Source organism: Nyctereutes procyonoides, unplaced genomic scaffold (assembly GCF_905146905.1).
Source record: "Nyctereutes procyonoides isolate TBG_1078 unplaced genomic scaffold, NYPRO_anot_genome, whole genome shotgun sequence".
NCBI classification, from domain to species: Eukaryota; Metazoa; Chordata; class Mammalia; order Carnivora; family Canidae; genus Nyctereutes; species Nyctereutes procyonoides.
The window spans coordinates 22,268,467-22,292,748 of NW_026575159.1; the positions used below are offsets into that span (position 1 = coordinate 22,268,467).

At 37.3% G+C, this 24,282-nt stretch overlaps 1 protein-coding gene and 1 non-coding gene across 12 annotated transcripts in view; both read right to left on the reverse strand.

Annotated features, from left to right (window-relative positions):
• CYRIB (CYFIP related Rac1 interactor B) overlaps window positions 1–24,282 on the reverse strand; it is a 146,544-nt gene that overhangs the window by 47,736 nt on the left and 74,526 nt on the right. For 7 of the 11 annotated variants that reach the window (XM_055314098.1, XM_055314102.1, XM_055314095.1 and 4 more), the window contains one exon: window positions 4,352–4,390. The exons of 1 other annotated variant lie outside the window; for it this stretch is intronic. Coding sequence is in view for 1 of the 10 variants with exons in the window: in XM_055314094.1 (XP_055170069.1) it covers window positions 4,352–4,390; window positions 12,145–12,190 (85 nt within the window). In the remaining 9 variants the exon portion in view is untranslated. Of the gene's footprint in view, window positions 1–4,351; window positions 4,391–12,144; window positions 12,195–12,218; window positions 12,302–24,282 lie in introns of those variants that run through there. 3 more of the 11 variants (XM_055314099.1, XM_055314101.1, XM_055314094.1) reach the window with 2 other exon arrangements.
• LOC129502695 (small nucleolar RNA SNORA73 family) lies at window positions 23,239–23,438 on the reverse strand. Its single transcript, XR_008663017.1, has one exon. It is a non-coding gene; the product is annotated as a small nucleolar RNA SNORA73 family (small nucleolar RNA).

A 24,282-nucleotide genomic window follows, 5' to 3' on the forward strand; every position in this document is an offset into this window, starting at 1 on the left:
ATCCATATTTATCATAGATTTTTTAAATCTATGAATTATATTCTTATAATCTATGTTTATATATATGAATACATTTTCTACTGCTAACCCATCCTTGCATTTCTGGTATCAACTCTATACAATCATTTGAAAATACATATTTCTAGTTTTGGTCTAATATTTCACTTTGGATTATTTCATAAGTAAGACTGACATATAATTATTTGATCTCTTATCTAGTTTTGCTATCAAGCCTATTTTATATATCAGCTCTTTCTATTCTACATAAAAATATAAGAGAGAGAACATGAACATCTGTGTCCCCTCAAAATTCATGTATGAAATCGTAAAACCCAATGTGATTAAACCCTCTGAGAGGTGAGCAGGTCACCAGTGTGGAGCCCTCATGAATGGAAATAACACCCTTATAAAAGAGACCCCTGAAAGCTACCTTGCTCTTTCTACCATGTGGCTTTTTAAATTTCTCCTCACTGGCCTTTGAGAACTAAACTACACAGTCTCGGGATGCCTGTGTGGCTCAGTGGTTGAGCATCTGCCTTTGGCTCAGGTCGTGATCCTGGGGTCCTGGGATCGAGTCCCGCATCAGGCTTCCTAAGGGAGCCTGCTTCTGCCTATTCTCTGCCTCTCTCTGTGTGTCTCTCATGAATAAATAAATAAAATCTTAAAAAATAAATAAACTAAACAAGTCTCTGTGCCACCTGACAACCCAATAGATACCTGAAATATCTCTTTTCTTTTTTAAAAGATTTTTATTTATTTATTCAGGAGAGAGACAGACAGAGGCAGAGACATAGGCAGAAGGAGAAGCAAGTCCCAGCAGGGAGCCTGATGTGGGATTTGATCCTGGAACCCTGGGATCACGGCCCTGAGCCAAAAGTAGAAGCTCAACTGCTGAGTCACCCAGGTATTCCAATATCTCAAATACCTTAAAATATATTAAACTGAGGTAAAAAAAAAAAAGTTACCCATTGATTATATACATATACTAACATATGCAAAAAATTACAAACAAGCTATCTCCTGTTTAGTAATTACAAGGGTTTAGCTTCTGAAAGTGAAGGAAGTTTACAAGGGGCTATTTAGGAATATTCATCACAAGGACCTTCTTTTTTTTTTTTTTCTTTTTCTTTTTTTTTCACAAGGACCTTCTTAAACATTACAGACTAAAGGAACGAACTAAGGGCGTAGAACCATCTTGCCCCGAGTTTAACATAACATAACTTTCGTATCCCAAGCACCTTACAGAGGTCCTTGGATGCTGTGAGGACTAAATAATAAAAACCAGTGAATGAACTCTTTCTGTGTGCCACATATGATCCTAAGTTATATACACAGTATTATAAAATCCTCAACTATTTTGGAGGTTGTCTAGCACTACAATCTTCATTTTACTTCTGAGCAACCTTAAGGTCAGAAAATTAAATAACTGTCTCAAGGTGAACTAATCAGTAAACAATGAGGCCAAAATTCTTACTCAGGCAAATGAGGCTCCTACAGTTCATAACCATTTTGCCATTTGCTTCTTAGTCATAAATGAAAATACACATAGTTCATCCAAAAAGAGTAAAGAAAATTTAAAGTCTTCCTGAAAGAAATTAATTCAATTCTAGCACTAAAATTTCTAAATTAGGAATAAAATTCTCATAGAAAAAAAAATTTAAGAAAAGAAGAAACATGACTAGAAAATGATGACAGATGCTAACTAAGAAATGTCCTTAAATATTTCCCTACCATTTGTCAGGTCTGTCTGTTTGAGCCCAGCATGCTAAAGGAATTCAATACAGTGACATTATAGGAGGGCATGAATGTTTCCCTTGTTCCTGAACTTCAGTTAAAACCATTCTCTTGAATATAACTCCTCCAGACTCACCATAATCAAACAGACTATAAATTTTCTCTTCCTGGCAATCACATAATCTTAAAAATATGTACTTGAATAATCTTTCTACATTTAAAAATCAGTATCGCATATAAAGCTAACCAGACTCCAGCAGACCAAAATGCAGAATGTATACATCATAAAAACATTTCTGAACTAAGTACACTAATCTAATTATTACAGCTTTTAAAGTTTTGCATAGCTTTTACTGGGGCAATATTTAATACATCGAAGTTCAAATCACTTAACAACTTTGAATATTTTTACTGTATTTCAAACGTTGCTGGTAGGAAGAAAGAGAAAGGAACTGAAGGGTTTCAGAAAAGGTAGAAAATCAGCCCAGAATACAAGGTTCGTGAGAGGATCTGTAATCATATAGCTCAGTTCTCTAATTTTATATAAGGAAAATGAAGACTAGAGAAACTTGAGGACTTAGCAAAAACAGCAAATCAGTTTTTTTTTTTGTTTTTTTTTTAAAGTGGGGCTTAATCCAATGATCCGGACAGTGCAGCCTTTGAGAACATCTTTAAGACAGGCATTAGGGGCATCACATTGACGGAACAAATCAAGTGCCACAACCAAAAAATATCCCAAAGTCAGATGCCCCACTACATCCCCTTCAAGTGTTGTTTTTGCTATCAGCCAAGCTTCAACAGATATGCCAGTCCTTTTATATTGGTAGTCAGCTACAAGTGGCTAAATGACCATTTAATTGTCAAATTTAGTTGATGACATTCTATGCTCTTCCTAACTTAGGCTGGCACATGATCACTGTACAGTTCATACTACTGAATTAACTATAAAACTTTTGATGACTTTTTACAAGCCTTGACCTTTTTTCTGTGATTCCATAACACAAGCATCAGACCTTACTATTTTTTCATCCTTCCTGTGGAAATTAATTATGACGTTTCTCTCATTAAACTTTCAGCATTCTGAGCTGGTATTTTATTTTTTACATGTTAATTTCATATTCCTTGAAATAAAATGTGAATTCTTTGAAGGGAGGCACTCTTGAAAGCTTACCACTTATCTTCGACTTCCTTTTCCACAGAATATGCTGCTGTTTCTGTGATTACTGACCAGCAAACCAAAGTTTCTTCAAAGCTATTTTGAGAACTTCTAGCCTACCCCATTGGGATATTTCTTAAGAAATCACTATGTAACTCCACTTATTAAAGATTAGCTATACAAAACACTAAAAAAACTACACTTATTCAAATATGATGGAAGAAGAAAAGCTCTAGCTGACTTTTCATTAACAGGAGTTCTTAACCTGGGATCCAGAAAAAGAATTCAGTGACCTGTGACTCTGGATGGGAACCTTTTCACTAACCTCTACATGAAGTTTTGCAATTTTTTCAAGATTTCTTCAAGATTATAGGCAAAAAAGTATAGTAGTATCAGAAATACCTATGAACTTATCATCAATAGAAATCACACGTACTTTCATATTATTCTACAGCTATTGCAAACTTATCACTATTTAAAATTACAGTATTTAGTAGAATTGTTGCTAAACCTTATTCTTTAATGTGAGCATATATATTCTCTATCAAAAACTGGTATTTTTAAGATTTGTTACCTACATTTCAATATCATTAATTTCCTTTTTAATCTCATGTATTTTATTTCATAAAATCATGAATCATTTTTAGAATCATTATTCTGGGAAGGGATTCACAGGCTTCACCAGATTACCAGAGGTCCATGGCACAAAAAAAGGCTGAGAACTCCCGCACTGTAACATACACAGAGTAGGTGAGATAATTACAATTTCAAAAGACCATTATGATAACTGTCTTATTAGTTCTACTACAATGACAGGCAAGTTTTGAAATGTAAATATCTGTTTATGATTAGGAAGAGCACAGAAAGAGATTTTAAGTTGATCATTTTTACTTGAAGAACACAAAGTATGTCTACAGAAAAATTACATTTTCAAATACCTATTAACTTGTTAAAATTTTAAAAATTACAAGATTATACATGTGTAAGCACTCAGAACTCCTGTATTAGTAACTTTTGTGGTGGCTGTTGTGTTCTTTACTTCCAAGACTTTTCCCAAGGACCTCAAACAGTAACAGGTAGAATTCTTATTCAAGAAGAAAGCATGTACAAGTGTCTTCCTTTCTAGCATATATATATATTAAGCCACTAGAATTACGGGTTAGACCTTTCCTGATTAACTATACTGGTGATAACTAAAATGACTTAAAAGGGAATTAAAAAAAACAAAACACATACCTCTACTACTGAAAGACAGCTGTAAAAAAATTAATTTACATTTTCCCCACTACTTCCTATTCTACGAAACTAAACAGCATAGGGTATCCCCTAAAGATACTTTTAGCAGGTCAATATTATATACAGAATATCTTCCTTAATTATGTTGAGCCAATGTAGTTTTTTATTTAAATCATAATTTTTCACTTGTATCTGAATTATCATTTCCCCCAAAGACATATTTACCTTCAGCCAGTGCTGGTGATTCTGTTCTTGTCCTTCTATCTGTTTGAAGAAAGAAAAAAGGAAGAAAGTCTAAAACATTATTATACTTTAAAACATGTTCAATTGTATTAAAACTGACTTTAATGAAATTTATGAATGTCATTGCATATATATATGCTATAACACATGTGTTTGTGTGTGTGTGGATGTGTGCTTATGTATGTACATATACTGCCTTGAATGAAATCAACAACCATTTATAGAAAACCTATCAGGAGTAGTCATTATATCAAGCCCTGGGAAATACCAACAGACTTAAGACACCCAAATTGCCATGCTTAAGACACTCAAAGTCTACAATCTGTATCAAGAGAAGTACATAGTTCTCATCATTTCTTATGAAGCAGAAGACAGCAAGAGAAGAACATTAGCAACTCATCTTTATTCTTGTAACAGGGGCCTAAAATTACCAAAAGAGATATAGTTCTATACTATTATCATAGTTTATGTTCCTTTCAATGTATTAAAAAAAATGTTTTACTAAAGGTACTAAGGTCCTTATACTTCACGACAATAACTTATTACTTGCCAGAGGCACATGTGGCAAAACTCAAGTGAACCACGAAGTCCTCTATAGGACTGGTTTTATTATTTCAAATCCTGAAACATTTTAGGTAAAATTAAATCTTCAGAATGACTTTACTCTAACTTTACAACTAAGAGCAACCAACTATAGCACTACAGCAAACTAGCTGAGTTCACATACAGTGGGGGGACACATGTGACTAATGCAAGTACTCATCTTTATGTAAAAATTTCTTTCCCTAATTGTTTATTCTATGACCAGAGCCCTGGACTTAGCACCACACATAAAACTTCTATGTGCTTAGTAACATTTAGAGGAGATAAGGTATTACCTTCCAAGAAGGTAAGTGATCAGACACTACATCATTTTCTAAAGGCTGAAATGTGGCATTGTGTCTCTGACAGATTAAAAGAAAAGAAAAACCCAACAGATGGAAATAGGATTGACAACCTTCAGGTCCACTGGATTAGAAATTCTGATAGTGAGAGAAGAGAAAAGTGGTTTCTGCCAGAAAACACAAGTATTCTGAAGCAATGATCAACTGGTTATCTGGGACTCCTTACTGGACCACCATGCTAAGTTAAGAGCTAACATATTGGTGAGTCCTGCAAAGTGACCCTAACATGAGAACTTATGGCTGCTTTCACACAATGGGGACAAGCTCTGTCCCTATCCAGAACCTAGGGGATTCGAGTGGGGGTACCATGCTCAGGAACAACTGTAAATGAGCAGGTGCAACAATCATGACCCGACAAGGAGAAATCAACTACAGGCATTGATCCCTTAGAGAAGGTCTGTGTCACTGAACCAGGACAATGCCTCGACCTGTTCAAGTGACGGTTCAAAGTAAGGGTAATCTAGAATGAGAGGTAAAGGACTGTAAAAATGAACATTATTCCATTAACCCTCCCATTATAAGTCTAATGTAGAGATTGTGGCTAGCCACAATCTTGAAAACTGTGCAGAAGACTGGACTAAACGGCAAGTACTTAATGGAGGAACTGTGCAGAAGACTGGACTAAACGGCAAGTACTTAATGGAGGATACGAGCCTGAATGAGGCACCTCCTGCGCACCGCCTCACCTTTTCACTCCAACTGAGGTACCTTCCCATAGCTGCACTACAGGTGCACTTTCTGCTCTCAGGCTTTGCTCTAAGAGATGCTTAACAGGTACTCTTCAGCCATCCTGAGACCCACAAACTCTGACCTGGAAGTGTGGAGATGTTACTATCAACACCCTATGAGCAACCCTGACCACTGAGGAATAGGATCTGGTAGATAAATACCCCCTCCTTTCCACCCAGAGCATATTCTTCATGTCTTTTCAGAAGACTTCCTCTGGATCAAGCCCCAGGTACTCACAGATGTGACCAGGTCAATAAGAGACCCTTGCACGGACTTTCCTTCCTCCCTGTTTCATGTACCCCAGTTCTCCAGTAAATTATCTGCATAAAAAGCCTGTCTCCAGCTCTGCTTCTGGTATGAAACCAGATCAGGATACTCTGGGACACCATACTTCTTCCCTTTTTGTTCTAACTTACCAGATGTTCTTTAATAATCTGTTGCTGAACTTCTCTCAAATCCTCAAATGCTGATGTGCCCAGGGCTTCAGTCCTGGGTCCTCAACTCCCTTTGTGATTTCATTCCATCTCATGGCTTTATATATCAACTATGTACCTCAAATTTACTTTTCCAGTCTAGACATTTCTCTCCAACTCCCTACTCTCATAGCCACTGCCTACTCAGTATCTCCTCTAGGATGTTTTAATAGCTCAAACTTAACATGTCTAAACTAAACTAACTCATTTTCCCTCCCCAAACAGGATTTACCTAGTCTCACTCAACTCAGTTGATGGCATCTCTATCCTTCCAGTTGTTCAGGTAAAAACTTTGGATTCCTCTCCAACTACCTTCTCTCATACATTCCAAATTCCACTACAGCTCTACCTAAAATTTTCACATCTACTATTCTAGCGCCTATTAACTTAAAGTGGAGGGTTCAGCTGCATTAGCAGTTATAGGTGTACTATTACTTCTTAATTCAAAAGCCTTCAAGGGCTGCAAAGTTAAATTCATCTGAGTTAGGTGGAGCCATATTAGAAGTGCTAACTAGGGCAAACAAATGCCTATGCTTAATCTAAGAAGTACCATGGCTATTAACACCCATGCTAAAAATGCCCGTAATCCGGGGCTGAATATTCATGTAAAACAATTTTTAGATGTTATCAACTAATTAAGCTTTAGAAATAACCAATAGGCCAAAAGAAACAGCCTGAGGATTTTGTTTGATAAACAGCAATTTGCAACTCCTGCTTTAGGACTTGTCTATAATTTATATATTATTAATTCTAATCTTTTCCTTTTTTTTCTATCAGGTAGGAGATGAATGGAAGCTATTTATGTTCAAAGCCTAACCATCCTGGTTTTCCTCAAAAGCTCCTCTTGGATCAATGTTACTACAAGTGGAATGAATAAACACATTTTTGCTTTTTCTGCCAAAAACAAACTTCCTTCCCTAAGGCAGACCTAAGCCACCCAGAAATAAACAAAACAAGTGGCTTGGCTGGCCACTCTCATAAATTAGAGGAGGAAAACCAGTGCCACTTGCTTAAAACCACGGGGAAAAATTCTATTCACTCTAATATTCTTAATAAATCAATAAATCAAGAAAAAACACTTGTAATTGTTTCTACCCTTAGAAATCAAATATCAGGTCATAAGTAGTGAATATTAGATAATATGTAAATTAGATAATCCAGGCATCTAAAAACCCGCAAACCTAGAGGTTCTTACTCCAACCTAGAGGTTCTTCAGTAAGTGTTAAAATTCCTTTGCCTCCAGCAAAACATAAAAGCTATGACTTCAGAGCATTCTGTCAACCACATTTGCAACTTTGCAGTATTTCAAGTGATACATACATCTAACTGGTTATGCAACCCTACACTGCATTCCTCCTTCATTAGGGTACATGATAAAATCTAATTCAATTCCATTTGTTTAAGCTCCCCTTGACATACACAAGGCAATCTTAGAGCCATCGGAGAAACAGAAAAAGAGCACTTGAATTAAAGGGCCCATTAACCACGTTCCCAGATCACACAGTATTACGGAAGTGCATTATTATATAATTTCAGCAAAAATCTCAATAAGTTTTTTTTTAAAAGATTTTATTTGAGGGAACCCCTGGGTGGCTCAGCGGTTTGGCGCCTGCCTTTGGCCCAGGGCGTGATCCTGGAGTCCCGGGATCGGATCCCACGTCGGGCTCCTAGCATGGAGCCTGCTTCTCCCTCCTCCTGTGTCTCTGTCTCTCTATCATAAATAAATAAATAAATCTTTAAAAAAAAAATAAAGATTTTATTTGAGAGAGGGAGAGCACGCATGAGCTGGGGAGAGGGGCAAACGGAGAGGGAGAAGTAGACTCCCTGCTAAGCAGGGAGCCCAACGGACCTAGGGCTCAGTCCCACAACCCCAGGATCATGACCTAAGCTGAAGCAGCTGCTTAACCAACTGAGCCACCCAGACACCCCCTTAGTAAACTTTAAAAACTTGACAAAGTTATTCCACATCCATTTGAGAAAAAAAGAAACATGCAAGTCTATGAAAAACTTTTAAAAAACAGAAGAAAAGAACCAGTCCTACACATTTATAATTAAAATTGTGTGGAACTGATACAGATATATAGTCAGGGGAAGAGAACAGAGAAATCACAATGTTCCAATTGTACGTAAATGTAAAGAAAACACACACCAGGGCAGCCCAGGTGACTCAGCAGTTTAGTGCTACCTTCAGCCCAGGGTATGATACTGGAGACCCGAGATCAAGTCCCACGTCGGGGCTCCCTGCATGGAGCCTGCTTTTCCTTCTGCCTGTGTCTCTGCCTCTCTCATTCTGTCTCTCATGAATAAATAAATAAAATATTTAAAACACACACACACACCAAATACTTAATGGAAAGTCGTGTGTGTGTATGTACAGTACCAAAATAAATATCCAAGGAGATGCTAGGATGAAAAAGATTGTGCTCTCTAGAAGCACCTCCTCTTACTGCAGCAATTAAAACATTCGAGGTAAAAATGAGGTATCATGAGAAATATCTACATATAGAGCTGTGGCAATTAAAAGAAGGTATCTCAAAAAAAAAAAAAAAAAAAGAAGGTATCTCAGCTAGGGGTAGAGGATGGAAATCAGGTATTAGGAAAGATTTTATGAAGCCCTGGTAGTTGAGATAGATTTGAAGAATGAATAGGATTTGGACAAGCAGGAAAAAAAGGAAGAAGGTTGAAAGAGAATATTCCAGATGAGGAATGTATAAAGTAATCATTATAGGGCAATAAAGAAAACTTTATTTAATAAACTTTATTTAATAAATGGTATTGAAATCATCCCATTGGGCAGCCCGGGTGGCTTAGCGGTTTAGCACCGCCTTCAGCCCAGGGCCTGATCCTAGAGACCTGGGATTGAGTCCCACGTCGGGCTCCCTGTATAGAGCCTGCTTCTCCCTCTCCCTCTGTCTCTCTCATGAATAAATAACTAAAATCTTAGAAGAAGAAAAAAAAAAAACTGAGATACAACCATCTCAGCCTATATTCTAGGTGGATTAGAGTGCATTTTCTCAAAACTAAATCTCAAGAAAAACAAAAAAAACAAAACCCACTCAAAAATAACACCTTATCTTTAAAAGAGTAATCTGAAGCATGGTAAGAAATTTAAAGCGGGGGCAGCCCCGGTGGAACTGCGGTTTAGTGCCGCCTGCAGCCTGGGGTGTGATCCTGGAGACCCGGGATTGAATCCCACGTCAGGCTCCCTGCATGGAGCCTGCTTCTCCCTCTGCTGTGTCTCTGCCTCTCTCTTTCCCTGTGTTTCTCATGAATAAATAAATCTTAAAAAAAAAAAAAAGAAGAAAGAAACTTAAAGCGGGAACACAGAGTCAAATCATATAAAAATTAAAGGAAATCCAAAATATTTTAATGTTTAATTTTCACATAAAATATTAATGTATATTAATGTACGTTAATGTCAAGAAGAAACAACATAATTTGTAAAAGCAAGGAAACAGTAAACATTTACATTAAAAAAGCCTTTATATTCCCTAATAATAAAAAGGAAATAAATATAAGCAAAGTGGTTAGAGCACTGATTCTGAAATAATATAAACCTGGGCTGAGTTTCCACTTATTTAATTAGTAGGTTCTTTCAGCAGTGGTTTTATTTGTAAAATCAGATTTCCAATTACTTAAGTTATCTAAGCATCAGTTTTCCTTATTTGTAAAAGAGCAAAAATAATCTCAAAGATTATGCGAAGATTAACAGAAATGTCAGTTTTACTGAACATGGTCATTATTTCTCTTACTAACATTAGAATTACAAGAGTATCTAATTTGACATTCTCAAGCACAGTACACATAATATCCATGTCTGATACACACTGGAACTCAAATAAGTGAATACAAATCTCAGGCTTCTAGGTCTTCTTATGCCATGATTACTTCTGTATGGGTAGCACTTAAAGGAGACCCTGACACACAATAAATACTCTGTAAATGTAATGCTTCTGTAATGATCATCATCATTTTAGAAACCATACCCATATGCTTTTTCTAAAATGTCTAGTCTCTTTAAAATGTAATGAAAGATGAAAATAGCATAAATACAGTATGCTTTATAAGTTTCATCATTTTCTCCCATCTTCTACGTCATTATTAGTGACCAACTACATCATTTCCTTCAAGTCTACCAGTGATTGTTCACTAAACATCTGTTACTCAGGTCATGCACAGACTAAAAATTGTGTCACTGGTGTTACCTCCTTGTTTCCTAGTGACAAACCCACAGTGGCATTTTAGAAAAATGGATAAGCAAATGAGGGAACTTGCCAACAAAGATAAAAGTGCAGCAAAAAACCGGAAGTAACACTGGAAGTCAAACTCTGTAAGAGTTTGAAGTTACAGAACAAAAGACTGACTGCAAGAATGTGACACTGCTGCCATCAGAGAAACTAAACATGCCAGTCAGAGGAGCTCTGGGGAGGTGAACTTAATTACCATAAATGAAGAAAGTGGTTATGATGAAAAGAATGAAGATGTCCCAGAAGAAGTAACACTAGCAAAAAAAAAAAAAAAAAAATCATATTAAAGGAATGTGACTAGCATGTGACTAGCTCAGTCAGTGGAACATGAGACTGATGTTGGGATTGTGAGTTAGAGCCCCATGTTGGGTTTAGAGATTACTTTAAGAAAAACAGGAATTCTTGGATACATTTCAAGACACTGAGAATACAACAGACAAAATGCTGGAAACAAATCCAAACTTAGAAAGACGTATGACAATGTAGCCAAGGCATAAAAATAACATTCACTCCAAATTATAAGCTATATAACGAAGAAAAGGAAGGTGACTGTTCACTTTTAATTACATGCTACCTATGTAAAAATATATATAAATATCAATGTATCTTAACCTACATAAACAAAAGGAAAACTGTCTCTTTTGGAGGCAACGAGTACAATGTCCATCCACTCATGTCCTTTTCTACAATCCTGACACTCTGCAGAATATCTCTGAATTACATCTGACAATAACAAAAACACAGACAAGTTCAAGGTTGGGAAATCCAAAGTCCCAAAGCTAAGTTTTCACTTCTTAATTTGCCAGAGCCATTTTTTTCTATTGGGGAAACAGGTAACATAAGCAAGTGTTTAATAGCAATAACCTAGAGTGCTAAAAACAGAAATAATGCTCTCACAACATATAAGTGCAACATGTTCTCATTCTTTGTTTTGTTTTAAAGAGAGAGTGCAGGCAGAAGCAAGAATAGCAGGAGAGGGAGACAGAATCTTAAGTAGACTCCTCACTGAGTGCAGAGCCCAACATAGCACTGGATCTCAGGACACTAAGATCATGGCCTGAGACGAGATCAGGAGTGAGATGCTTAACTGACTGAGCTACTCAGATGGCCCAAGATGTTCTCTTTCTGTGTCTGAATCGCATACCACAAATTTCAAAACACAAATAGCTGTATTTTGTGTCACCTATCAATATTTTTAAAATAAGCCTATTCCATACATTAGAGTGAAAAACCAACATATGCACAAGAAAACTAGAAACTACTAATACAAGCAAAATACTAGCATCCCACTTTTAAAATTTCTTAATTCTTAATATATCATTAAAAATTAGAGAAATAACTTGCAAAATCTGGCTGGTTTAAAGGCAATTCGTGTTGCTCACAAATAACAGAAGCCAGTGCAGCATTTAGTTCAGCAAACTGCAGCATGATGTCAAGCAGGAGCAGCATTATAGACCTGATCCACATCTGGCCTGGGGGCTTCAGAGAGAAGCTCTGTGCCTGGGTTGTCATACACTGCTCTCCTAATTCCAAAGAGTTCTACGACCAAAAAAAAAAAAAAAAAAAAAAAAATTAATCATCTTCCTAGCAAAAATACTCATCCACATATAATGTATTTTGACAGAAAGAGTCCATCGGTGTTTAAAACTCTGAGCAAGAATCTTAAGTCTCTCAAAGCTTCAATTTCTTCATTTGTCCAAAAGAAATTAATACCTACACCCCCTACAATTGAGAGACTCAGAGAATGAGAGGCACCTGTTACTCTGGCTCTTTTCCCAGGTCTTACTAGTCACATCAGGCGAACCATACTCCGCCTGTGTAGGTAGTTACTACCATCCTTGTAGTTCTAAGGGCCCAGTTTAAGCTACACCAGAGTATTACAGAGTTTCTGTTGGTCAATTCCACACGTACTATTAAAATGTTCATATCAAAAGCACTACTGGAGATATAAAGTAATCAGACAATCTTTATCCTGAAAGGTTAATGACTTCCTATGGAAATAATACCTGCACATATAAAAAGTAACAAGTCCACAATAATTCTGTCCACACTATATTATTGTTACAGACTACAATTATAATAAAAATTTAGAGAACAGTACAGTGTAAGAGAAGAGTATATTCCAAGAATAGGTTAAGTATCTTCAATTGGGGCCCATAACATATCATTTCAGTCATCAAAATGCCTGGCTCTTTCCCAGAACTGAAAGCAGTTATCACAGTCTGTTCATTGTTAGTACAGCCTCTGAACTCAAGCACAATGCTTGCAACATCGTAGTCTCTGTGTGTATATGCTGAATGAGTGGATGAATGATCTAGTATTTTTTAAAAATTTTTTATAACAATTTTTTTTTTAAGATTTTATTCATTTATTCATGAGAGACACAGAGAGATAGAGACAGAGACACAGGCAGAGGGAGAAGCAGGCTCCATGCAGGGAGCCTGACGTGGGACTCGATCCCTCAGGCCCTGGGCTGAAGGTGGCGCTAAACCACTGAGCCACCTGGGCTGCCCCTGAATGATCTAGTATTAAACAACAGGATAAAAGATGTAAGCAGCCTGGCATAAATACAACTCGTTTGAAGTTATGGTCCCATAAGACTGACCACCTTGCTAAAAGAATTTGGGAAAAATGAGCAGTAAGAAATGATTGATAGATATACAGGTAGCAAGTAACTGAGAAAAATTTTTAAAAATGTGTAATTTTTCCTATTAAAAATTAAAGTGATAAAGAGACTTTAAATAAAATATAGTAATGTGTTTTATAGATAACAATTTTTCCAGGCTGATAAAATAACTGCAATAAATGTAGATAACTGATCTCTGGATATCTAGTATCCTTTGGGGAGATATTGTACATCTGATATGTGATATTATTGCACAGCTATCTGTCTGGGTAGCAATCAAATAATAGATTTTTAAAAGACTATTTAAAACACTCTGCCACAATCTTAAATGTGAACTGCTTCCTAATGGCAATTCTATAAAGATCAGAAGACCTCCAACAGACCATATGTTATGTTATGCAATGCAGAGTATAAAATACTGAGTAAAAGAAGAACTGCCCTCCAGAAGATCATAGTCTACAAGAAGATGTGTAAAAAATTACTACAATGGGGCACATGGGTGGTTCAGTTGGTTAAGCCTCCGACTCTTGATTTTGGCTCAGGTCACAACCTCATGGGTGGGTCGTGAGACTGAGCCCCGCTTAAGACTCTCTCTCCTTCTGCTCCCCACTCCCTGCCATGTGTGTGTTCCCTCTCAATACACAAACACATACTGCAATGCAGGAGGTAAAATATTATAGAACTGGAGTTCTTCAGATAAATTACAATGGGAAAACGGGGATAACTGAAGTATATTTAGAAGACAGTCTCAGAAAGAGCAATGATGTTTGAGTCTGCCTGATATGTTTAAAAAAAATACCACTACCCCAACAACTTTCAAAGACATTTTTTAAACTCGGCAAGCTTTATGTTAAATAAAACTTTTTAGGACAAACATGAGCATAACTATCAACCTGGAAAAGGGGAATATTCTATCCTCCTAAAAGAGACATCTTAAGTGTTGTCAGGAAAGGGTTCATAATAGATCAACACTAAAGTTCCTAAGAAAAAGGCTTTGCTAACCATGAGACTGAGGCAACATCAAGAACTCCACAAACAATGGGTAGGATTTTTCTGTGTGACTAAACACAAAACACACAAGATAATTTTTTCAACTACTATTCCATCTGCAATGTACGTCTGAATCTTTAACTTCTCTTATTTTTACTTATTGAAGTTTAGATAATACCAGATTTTGACTACTCAAGCCTGAATTGACAAGCCAGATGACAGGAAAACATTTTCAAAAAAGGACATGTACTATTCTAATTCTTGAATCATCAAAGACTATCTATGTACATGTTAAAGCTCTATCTTTAAAATACACAGTTCAACATGGTTCAACAGTTCCTGGGATGAAACGGTCAGGGCAAGGGCTAGGGGGAGATTCTCTTCTCTTTTTAAAAACAACCTTACATGTCTTACAGGCTTTCTTCCTAAGAACGAGATGTCCACTAGTAGCCACAGGTTACCCAATGGGTTTAACAGATAAAAACATCAATACACACAACTACAAAAGCATCATATCATATAGGTTAACTTTATTTCTCAAAAGAGCTGATAATCTTTAAAAAAAAAAGATTTTATTTATTTGATAGAGAGAGAAGAGGGGAGAGAGCACAAGCAGGGGGAACAGCAGGGAGTCAAGCAGGGAGCCTGCTGGGTGGCTCGATCCCAGGACCCTGAAGATATGACCTAAGCCAAAGGCAGAGACACTTAACCGACTGAGCCACCCAAGTGCCCCAAGAGTTGGTAACCCTTGAGTGGAACTGTTTCTCCTAACTTTTAAAGGTTATGCAGAGATAGTCAAATAGAAAACATTCAATACTTCCAGATTCTGGCATATGTGAACATGTATATTGCATCATATTGCCTTGTACGTAATAAGAAAGGACCGTCATTTCCTGAAATCAATGTCAACATGCATACATACTATGTTGTGTGCAAATGCAAAACAGTATATATTTGTTTTATTCTCAAAACAGCATAAACACAAGAACGAAAAGCAAATCAAATTAAAACTTTTCCAACCTAGGAATTGTCTTGGCCATGTTAAATCTGTCAGGCCAAGGCCTCCAAGTAAGATACGGATAGTCAATGCAGCACAAGTGTGGAGGTCAGAGAAGGTCAGCCCACAAATACTGCCCCTCAACTCCCACGACTTCCTATGTTGAGAGAATGGTTCAAAGACTAGGGATACTTGAGTAATCATTCACAGGGACAGCAACAAGGGACCAGTGCCACAGTGTCCTAACCAGACTGCTACTGTAACATAATCTGCTTCCTGCCCTTCTCTGGTTACTGTTCACTTTTTGAACCCGATTTCAAATCTCTCTACCACTAATTCTGTGAGCTACCTGGCATCATGCCAATAAATTCCCTTTTCCATTCAAATTACCTAGGAAGGGTACCAAATATCCTTGAATGAATTATAAAGAATATTCTGGACTCCTATAGGAAGACTCCCTGCCTAATTTAAAGCCATTCCTACAAATAACCAAAACTTAACTATGTTACAAATGTAACTTGGGATTCAGAGTATAAACAATAAAGATACTCTAAAATTAAATATTACCTACTTTTTTGAGACTTTAAAGAAGTACCTGTGTCATTAAAATTTTAAGTTTCAAAGCATGAACATTAAAAAAGCATGAGAACATTCAGAAAGACAAAATACTAAGATCACTTAAAAAATATATGTCTAATAAAGAATTTAAGAACTTTCTGGAAAAAGAACAATGGAACACATTTTGAGAAAAAAAAAAGAAAACTGAAATGATACTGATTTTTACAGAGTTCTCTCTACAATAAGAAGCCTTCCTTTTCGTTGTATATATATTCTAAACTCTTTCAAGAACAGTAATGAAAAGATTCTCCACCTAGGCCTACCTTTTCTTTAGACCCCTAATTCATATGCTTCCTCACTAAAAAACAACATATAAGTATACTTTTCATTCTTTTTGAAAATATTTTACATTTCAAATCAAAAGTGGAATTTTTAGCTATCCTAAAAGCCAGCATTTCTTACATCCTAGATAGTATCCTGTAGTCATACTCAATCCCCTAATCAGTTTGGTATTTTTAAGGACTACATTTAGAAGCAAAGCATATACTAAGGAGAGTAAGAACATATTTAAAACTTCAGGATTCATTTGCTGTAAGGAAGAGGGTTATTAATATTTGTGAATACCTACCGCATACCACACATTTTGCTATAGACCATAACTTTTTCATAAAACACTGCAAAACAGATGATGTTGCCCTTTCCATAAAAAGTAAATGAGGGAGCAGCCCCGGTGGCCCAGCGGTTTAGCGCAGCCTTCAGCCCAGGGTGTGATCCTGGAGTCCCAGGATCGAGTCCCCACATCGGGCTCCCTGCATGGAGCCTGCTTCTCCCCTCTGCCTGTGTTTCTGCCTGCCTGCCTGCCTGTCTGTCTGTCTGTCTCTCTCTCTCTCTCTCTCTCTCTGCCTCTCATGAATAAATAAATAAAATCTTAAAAAACAAAAAAAGTAAATGAGGAAAATGAACCTCAAAAATTAGTTTCCCAACCCTCATGTCAGTGCTGGTAATGACTGATCTGCTGAAGCACAGATCTGACAACCCAAAGATGATGTTCATAACAAAATGCCTCAATGGGCACATCCTTCTTGTAAAAATTTTTCAATGAGAGTTTTATTAGAAAAACAATTGTAACCATTACCCCGAACAAGCAAAACCTGTAGGATGTAACCATAAGGCAATGTTTTATCTACCACTGTCCTTTAAAGTTATTTTGTGGTGACAATTTAATGTTCCTGAACTTTTATTTAGGCAAGCCTATGACTTTGATCATTTTCAAATTATAAAAACTGTCGGAATTTAGAAATTGGTAGACCCAGTTTAGTGTAATTGTCAAAATTTTTCACCTAGCACTACAGCTTCTCCGCAGTTCTGCCACCAGCCCACTAGCCCTAGGCATTACAAGAGCAAAAGGGCTTTCCAGCCCTCCATTCCACCTTACTAACCTGAGCATAGAAGTCAAGTGTCATTAGAGGGCATGAGCACTCTCAGGTCAAAAAGTATTTAAAAGTGATCTTTCAGGAAATGCTTTCAGGAGTTCCTTGGAAACTCACCCACTCCAGCACTGGAGATCTCTCACTGCAATTCCTTGATGCAAGATAAGGCATCCCCTGTGGGAATCCACCCATTTCTTCCTCCCCCTCTGCCTCATATCACCCTGATCCTATGAGCTTCCTCTCACTAGTAGCCCTCATCCGGTCCATGGGAAACATGTACCCCTTCTGCCAAAGAGCTCAGGGAGGCTGGGCAGTCCACCCACACGGTAACCTCTCTTTGCTGTGCTGCCAGAGCAGAAAGCTTCTCTTCACTCAGGCACAGAGAGACAGACATCAAGCCACTGTGTTCCCTAAACTGCACAAGTTACATATTCAGCTCTCCAAATCGTTACCAGAAAGCTCCTTACTTGAGAGGGAGTCATGAAGGGGGGTGCGGGGGGGGGGGGGAGTCAGAAGAAACTCCTGGCACACTAACAACTTGGTTTAAAAACACTTTTCCAATTTGCAACAACTCAGTTCAAAAACTATTCTAATTCCAGCTACCTGATTCTTTATACCAACAGATGGGGTAGGTATTAGAGGTCACAAATCCATTTTCTGGCTCTTTATTTATGCTCCTGCATGGCATCCTTAAAATTCTCTTTAGAAATATGCATCTCTCAACTTAGGGCCAAATTCAGAATAAAAGAGTTTCATTTTAACATCTTATTAAATGTTACATTTAGCATTTTACTAAGTTTTCCACAAAAAGCAGGAAGAAAAACCCATAATTCCACTGCATAGTTAGCCACAGTTAATGCTTTAGCATGCTACTTTCCCTTCTGTAAAGAGTCCATTTGTCATGTGAATATTTCTTAAATTTTCTTTTTAAAATCTTGTACAAAACCACTTCATTTATTAATTTCATTGAGGAATCCGGTTCTACAAAATTTCAGCATTTCTTTTTCAAACATCAAATTTCCAATAAATGAATGTAAATGTGGCTTTTTGAAACCTGTCATTGCCACTCCCTAAACTCAAAACCTTTAATGGCTCTGCACTGCCAGATGTTTCTGACCATGAGATCTGACCTACACTCAAGATGAGAAAGTGTTTCAGAGTTTGGTCACAGTTCCACAATGGCTACTTTATCAAGGATTACAGGCTGAATCCACAAAATGCAAAAGAGCAAAAGGTGTTATTCCTTTATTAACATGGCAAAAATAAACTTGCAGCAGGGATCAGTCCTTTTATTTGCTATATGATAGCAAATAAAACTCTATCACCACACATATAGTATTTACTGGCTCCACAGTGGTAATCACAACTGCCAAAAAGTTATTCTAATGCTCAAGAGCAGATTTATAGAAACTTTAAATGTTTAGAACTGGATTTGGGGTTTAATTTTGTTAATGTTCCACACATAATCTGCTGTCCATTCAAAAGAGCACACATTAGAAAATTTGTTTTAAAGTCATCTTTCAGCAGATGAAGTGAGAAATAAATTTAAATTAACATGCTACCAAGAAAAAAAAAGCACTCAGTTTTTAGCCCAAAGAATCTTTGCTCTTCTCAGAAGTGTATGTCAGTAAAAACTCACAGAATTACAGAAGTGCCTAAAGAAAGAAAAATAATCAGTTCTCTCTTAAAGTTGACAATAAATGTATTCACTCAAAAAGTACACAAGAACAATGAGCGTGGGGCAAACACTGATGTGTCTTTATGAATAACTGTGGAGGATGGATGTGCATTCATACAACATGCATGTATGTGCAAAGATAGCTAGAAAGATGTTCACCAGAACACTGATTACTTAGATGGTCATTTTTGCTTACTTTTTCATGTTCTTTTTTTTTTTTAACAAATGAGCATATAATTTTATTTTATTTTAAGGATTTTATTCATTCATTCATTCATTCATTCATTCATTCAAGAGAGACAGAAAGAGAGAAAGAGAGAGAGAGAGGCAGAGGGAGAAGCAAGCTCCATGCAGGGAGCCCAAAGTGGGACTTGATCCCGGGACTCCAGGACCACGCCCTGGGCCAAGGCAGGTGGCACTAAACTGCTGAGCCATCCAGGGATCCCCGTGCATATAATTTTATAAGAAAAGAATGCTATTTGTGCTATTAAAATATGGCATGAAAAGCTACAGTAATCAAGACATGTGGTACTGGCAGAAGGCTACACATATAAGACCAATAAAACAGAAAAAAGAGTCCAGAAATAAACCCATATGTCTAGGGTCAATTAATTATCAACAAAGATACCAAGGCAATTCAACCAGGGGAAGGCCAGTCTTTTCAATAGATGGGACTGAGACAACTGGGATATCTAAATACAAAAAGATGAACTTAATAAATCTACCTTACACCATATATAAAAGTTAATTAGAGGCACCTGAGTGGCTCAGTAGGTTGGGCATCCAACTCTTGGTTTTGGCTCAAGTCATGATCTCAGGGTCCGGAGTTTAAGCCCAACAATCAGCTCTGTGACTGGCATGGATTCTGTTTGGGACTCTCTCTCCCTCTGCCCCTCCCTCCACATGCTCTCTCTCTCAATAAATAAATAAAATCTTTTCTAAGAAGTTAATTAAAAGTGGATCACAGACCCAAACATAAGAGCTAAAACTACAAAATATAAAACATTTGGAAGAAAACACAAGCATAAAATCTCAGAGCCCTGGGTTGGGCCAAGACTTGACAGACACACCACCAAAAGTATGATCCTTAGAAGAAAAAGAAACTAAACAACTCTATCAAAGTTCAAAACCCCTGCACCTCAAAAGATACCATTAAGAAAATAACAAGACAAGGCAGAGACTGGGAGAAAATATTTGCCAATCACGTGACTTATAACTGTCTGGGATAAATTGTCTTACAGCACCTGTTTAGTCTTACTTTATGACTTGAAGACAGTTTCCTGTAACACTGTAAACCAGTTACACTTGAAAAAAAAAAAAAAGAGCTCACTTGTAAGACCCGAGTAAGACCCTAGAAAGGATCGGAGAGACCAGAGTCAGTGAAAAGACTTCACTAAGTTTTGCTTGTTTACCTCAACTAGGGAAATCTTTGAAATGTTTAAATATTTTTTTAATTATTTAAAATCATAAGCTATCTACCTACCCAAACTAGGCAAACTGAGAATGGTTTAAAAAATTAGATTTCATTTTAATAAAATATACACAATTTTTAAACGTTGCTGTAAAGAACACTGAAAATCAGCTAAAACAAAGTTCTTAAACGAATTTTTAATTTGCTAATAGACTACTAAAGGGTCAGTGACACATACCAAAGACAGAACACTGGCCAGTTGTCACCATGACACATACTATAACGGAACTTTGGCACACCCATTTCAAAGGGTTGCCAACCCCAGGCTACATATTTTGACTATTGCTTCAACATACTGTTCTATAAATAAAAAGGAAAAGCTTTGGGTTTAACTATATTCACATTTTAATATAGGAAGTCCCAATTATCAAAGAGTATTTCCAAAATGCTTCAGCCCTTGATTCTTAGACATCAAACTTTTATCCACTAATAACTTAGAAATGGCGCCACCGTAGGTAGATTTCTTTACATTTCCAGCTCTGTACATTCATGTACACTTTAAGCCAAATGAATAGAATAAATGAAGCTGACTTTTCTGTACTTTAGAAAACAACTAGGTAAATAGTATTTACATAATGCCAGAACATATTAAATATTTAAGCCAAAACAAGTTTAAATGTAACAATTTTCAACAAGTTAGCTTTCAAAGTAAAATGTTTTACGTTTGTTTACAGAAAATAACTGGACAAGAGTTAGAAAATGCCGATTGATAAAATGAAGCCCAACTCCCCTTAAAAAAAAAAAAACCAAAAACAAAACTCCAAGTTTAAACCTCCCTCCAACTATGCCAACCCCTCTTAACTCCCCTAAATCTACACTGTCTTAAGATCTAAAGGAAAAGCTGCCTCATTAAAAATGTGCTTCATTAGGGGCACCTGGGTGGCTCAGGCTGTCAAGCATCTGCCTTTGGCTCAGATCATGATCCCAAGGTCCTGGGATCAAGCCCCGTATCAGGCTTCCAGTGGAGGGCTTCTCCCTCTCCCTCTGCCACTTCCCCTATTTGTGCTCTCTCATTCTATCAAATAAATAAATAATTTTTTTAAGTGCTTAAATTGTTTTGTTAGAGGTTTCCAGAATTTTAAGTAGAGAACTATAGTTTGATATAAACAAAAACAAAGTAATCTCACACCTTGCAACCCAAGATGGTTTTCTAACACTTCACTTTAATGTCCCTGAAATTCTTAAAAAAACATGATTTTTTTCAAATCAAAAGACGCCTGGATATGTTACTCATTACTTTCTCAGCAAGTGTTAACAGTTATCAACTTACCTTGGAGAAAATACATCTCAAATGCTGATGTCCTGGCTACTGCTATTAAAGTAATAAACTGTCCATCTCTTACACAGGAGTTTCATGTTTTCTACCAGCATCCATGAAAATATGGCACATGGTAACTTACTATCTTGCAATTAGGGTAAGATCCCAAACCATCATGGTTCTGGACAGTATTGGCAGTAAGGATGGGATGATGAGAGAGCCATCCATGACTCTCTAGAAGACAGAAGATAAAGGCGCCCAAGGGCAGAGTTCTAAGAAATGGGAAGACATTCTGAGATCTGAGAGTGGTCAGATGGTAGGTAGGGAGAAGGTGAGAATATGGATCCCTACTACCGTATCTGTTAAACAGGAGTTGAATTAATGTTTAGAGAAACCAGGCAGTGAGAAGTGGAATTGAAATAAGCCACCCAAATGGTGACTTGATGGTTGTTCATTCTCCTCTGGGCTGGCAGAGGAAGGGATATGCCAAGACAATGAGGCAACAAGCCCTGTGTCTCCAGATGAAAGGCAATGTGGCTGTGACTGCTGAACCATGGAATCCTCAAAACTAAAATAGATTTTGTAAGTAATGATGGCCTTGCTGCCAAAATGAAATTTTAGTTGGACCAAAAGTATTAGAAGTTCCTTTGATTTAACTATAAGGGAATAACCAAAAATGAACACAAAGTTTTGATTACTGGTATAGCTGCTCTCTCCCTTGGTGCTCCCATCTACACCCTCCTCTTCTACTTCCCAAATTCTCCTGCTTGGCAGAAAAAAATGATAAAGGATGGGGCTGAGGTCTCCCTGACCCCTATGGACTGAAGGCTACAGGACCAGTACACTGCCTAAGGAACTTTTGAGAGGGACTCAAAGCTTTAAGATTCTTCTAGATATAGAGAGGCACCCATGGCGACACCACCCTACCTATAAAGGGAGGGAACATCCAGATTCAATCAATAGGGTTTGAGTAAGATTTACAAAGGGGAGGACACAACTTATCAGGCATATTCCTTCTCTAAAGCAACTGTTAGCATGCTACTGGCCTCTTGTGGAAACTGAATGCCTAACTCTTGGAGGCCTCATGAGTCCCCAGACTCATATTCCTACTTTGGTTTTCTAACCTACTGTCCCCCGCCTTGACTTACTCTAAAGGACAGTTTTTAATGGGGGTCAAATGGGCCCCAGTTTCCACACCTCCAGGCTTATCTTACAAAAACGGCATTTATCATTCACTTTACCAACTCTCCTTGCCAAATAAAGGACCCCAAAGTGTATGTAAAGTGTCAACTGCCAATGTTAGGTAAGGCTCCTCTTCTCTCCTCAAATCAAATAAATTATCTGGAATCCTGAGCAACCACTGCAAAAGAAGGTAGGTAAGAGCTTAATTCAGTAGAATAGCAGCTGATAAAAGCAGATTTTTCTTTCATTTCCAATCAACCTAGATCCAGATAGGGAGTGCTTAGAGATCTGTTTCCCTCATGGTTTGTCTCCTCAGTCATCATCCATAGGACTCTGAGAAGCTGTAGGAATATGCAGGCACAGACTCAAGGCCCAGCTTCATTTCCAACGCAGCAGAAATGGAACAGTACATCACAGGGCAGAGCCCTATGTTCCCCTACGCCACTTGGGCAGAGCCCAGGGAATACCTAGGAATACCCATATTGGTATGCTTACTTTGGGATGGGTAAACTCTGTAACTAACAATGTAGAGAGTCAACTGAAAGTGCATATTTGAGAATACATCTAGCTTTGTCTTAGCCCCAGAAGCATCTCAACTTTACATGAAATAGTAACACGATCTTTGAGGAAAATTTATCCCATACTCTACCACCAGAAGCAAAGTTACAGGCTCTACAGAGCCTACATCCAGTAAATCATCAAATCTTATAGACTTAATACCATTCCTCCAATGCCAATACTCAAATACTGATTAATTCTTTCCTGGACTTAGTTAGCAACAAGTCTCTTAAATTGCCTACTTGTATTCAATCTTACTTCACTTTCAATCCATTCTCTAAAAGCTGCAGAACAAAGCTGAGTATTTCACTCTCTTCTCCCTTAAAATCCTGTAAGTTTCCCCATAGCCTTCAGTGCAAACCAACCTAAACTTGTTAACACAACTCAGGCAGTCAGGCTTACAGTTTATTTATTGTGTACCTCTTTCCCACCCCTTCTTTACATCCTATATTAGTCATACAGATTCGGTATCCATTTCTAAAATGTACCTGATCTCTCTTATCTCAAAGCTTTTGCCTCTCCCTCATCTTATGCCCAGGCATTTCTCCCTTTTTGCCTGACTACTGGCCCACTCCTCAGGTTAGTTTAAAATGGCATTACGACATGGGCTTTTACCCTGACTCATAAGGGTACCTATGGAACATATAGCCCTGAACTCACATTGTCTTTCTCTATTTTCTACTCTAAGGAGGGCCCACTAATATTTTATTCACTATTATAAGCCTGCTCACGTGCTCACTAACTACTTGGGGGATCAATAACAACCATATAA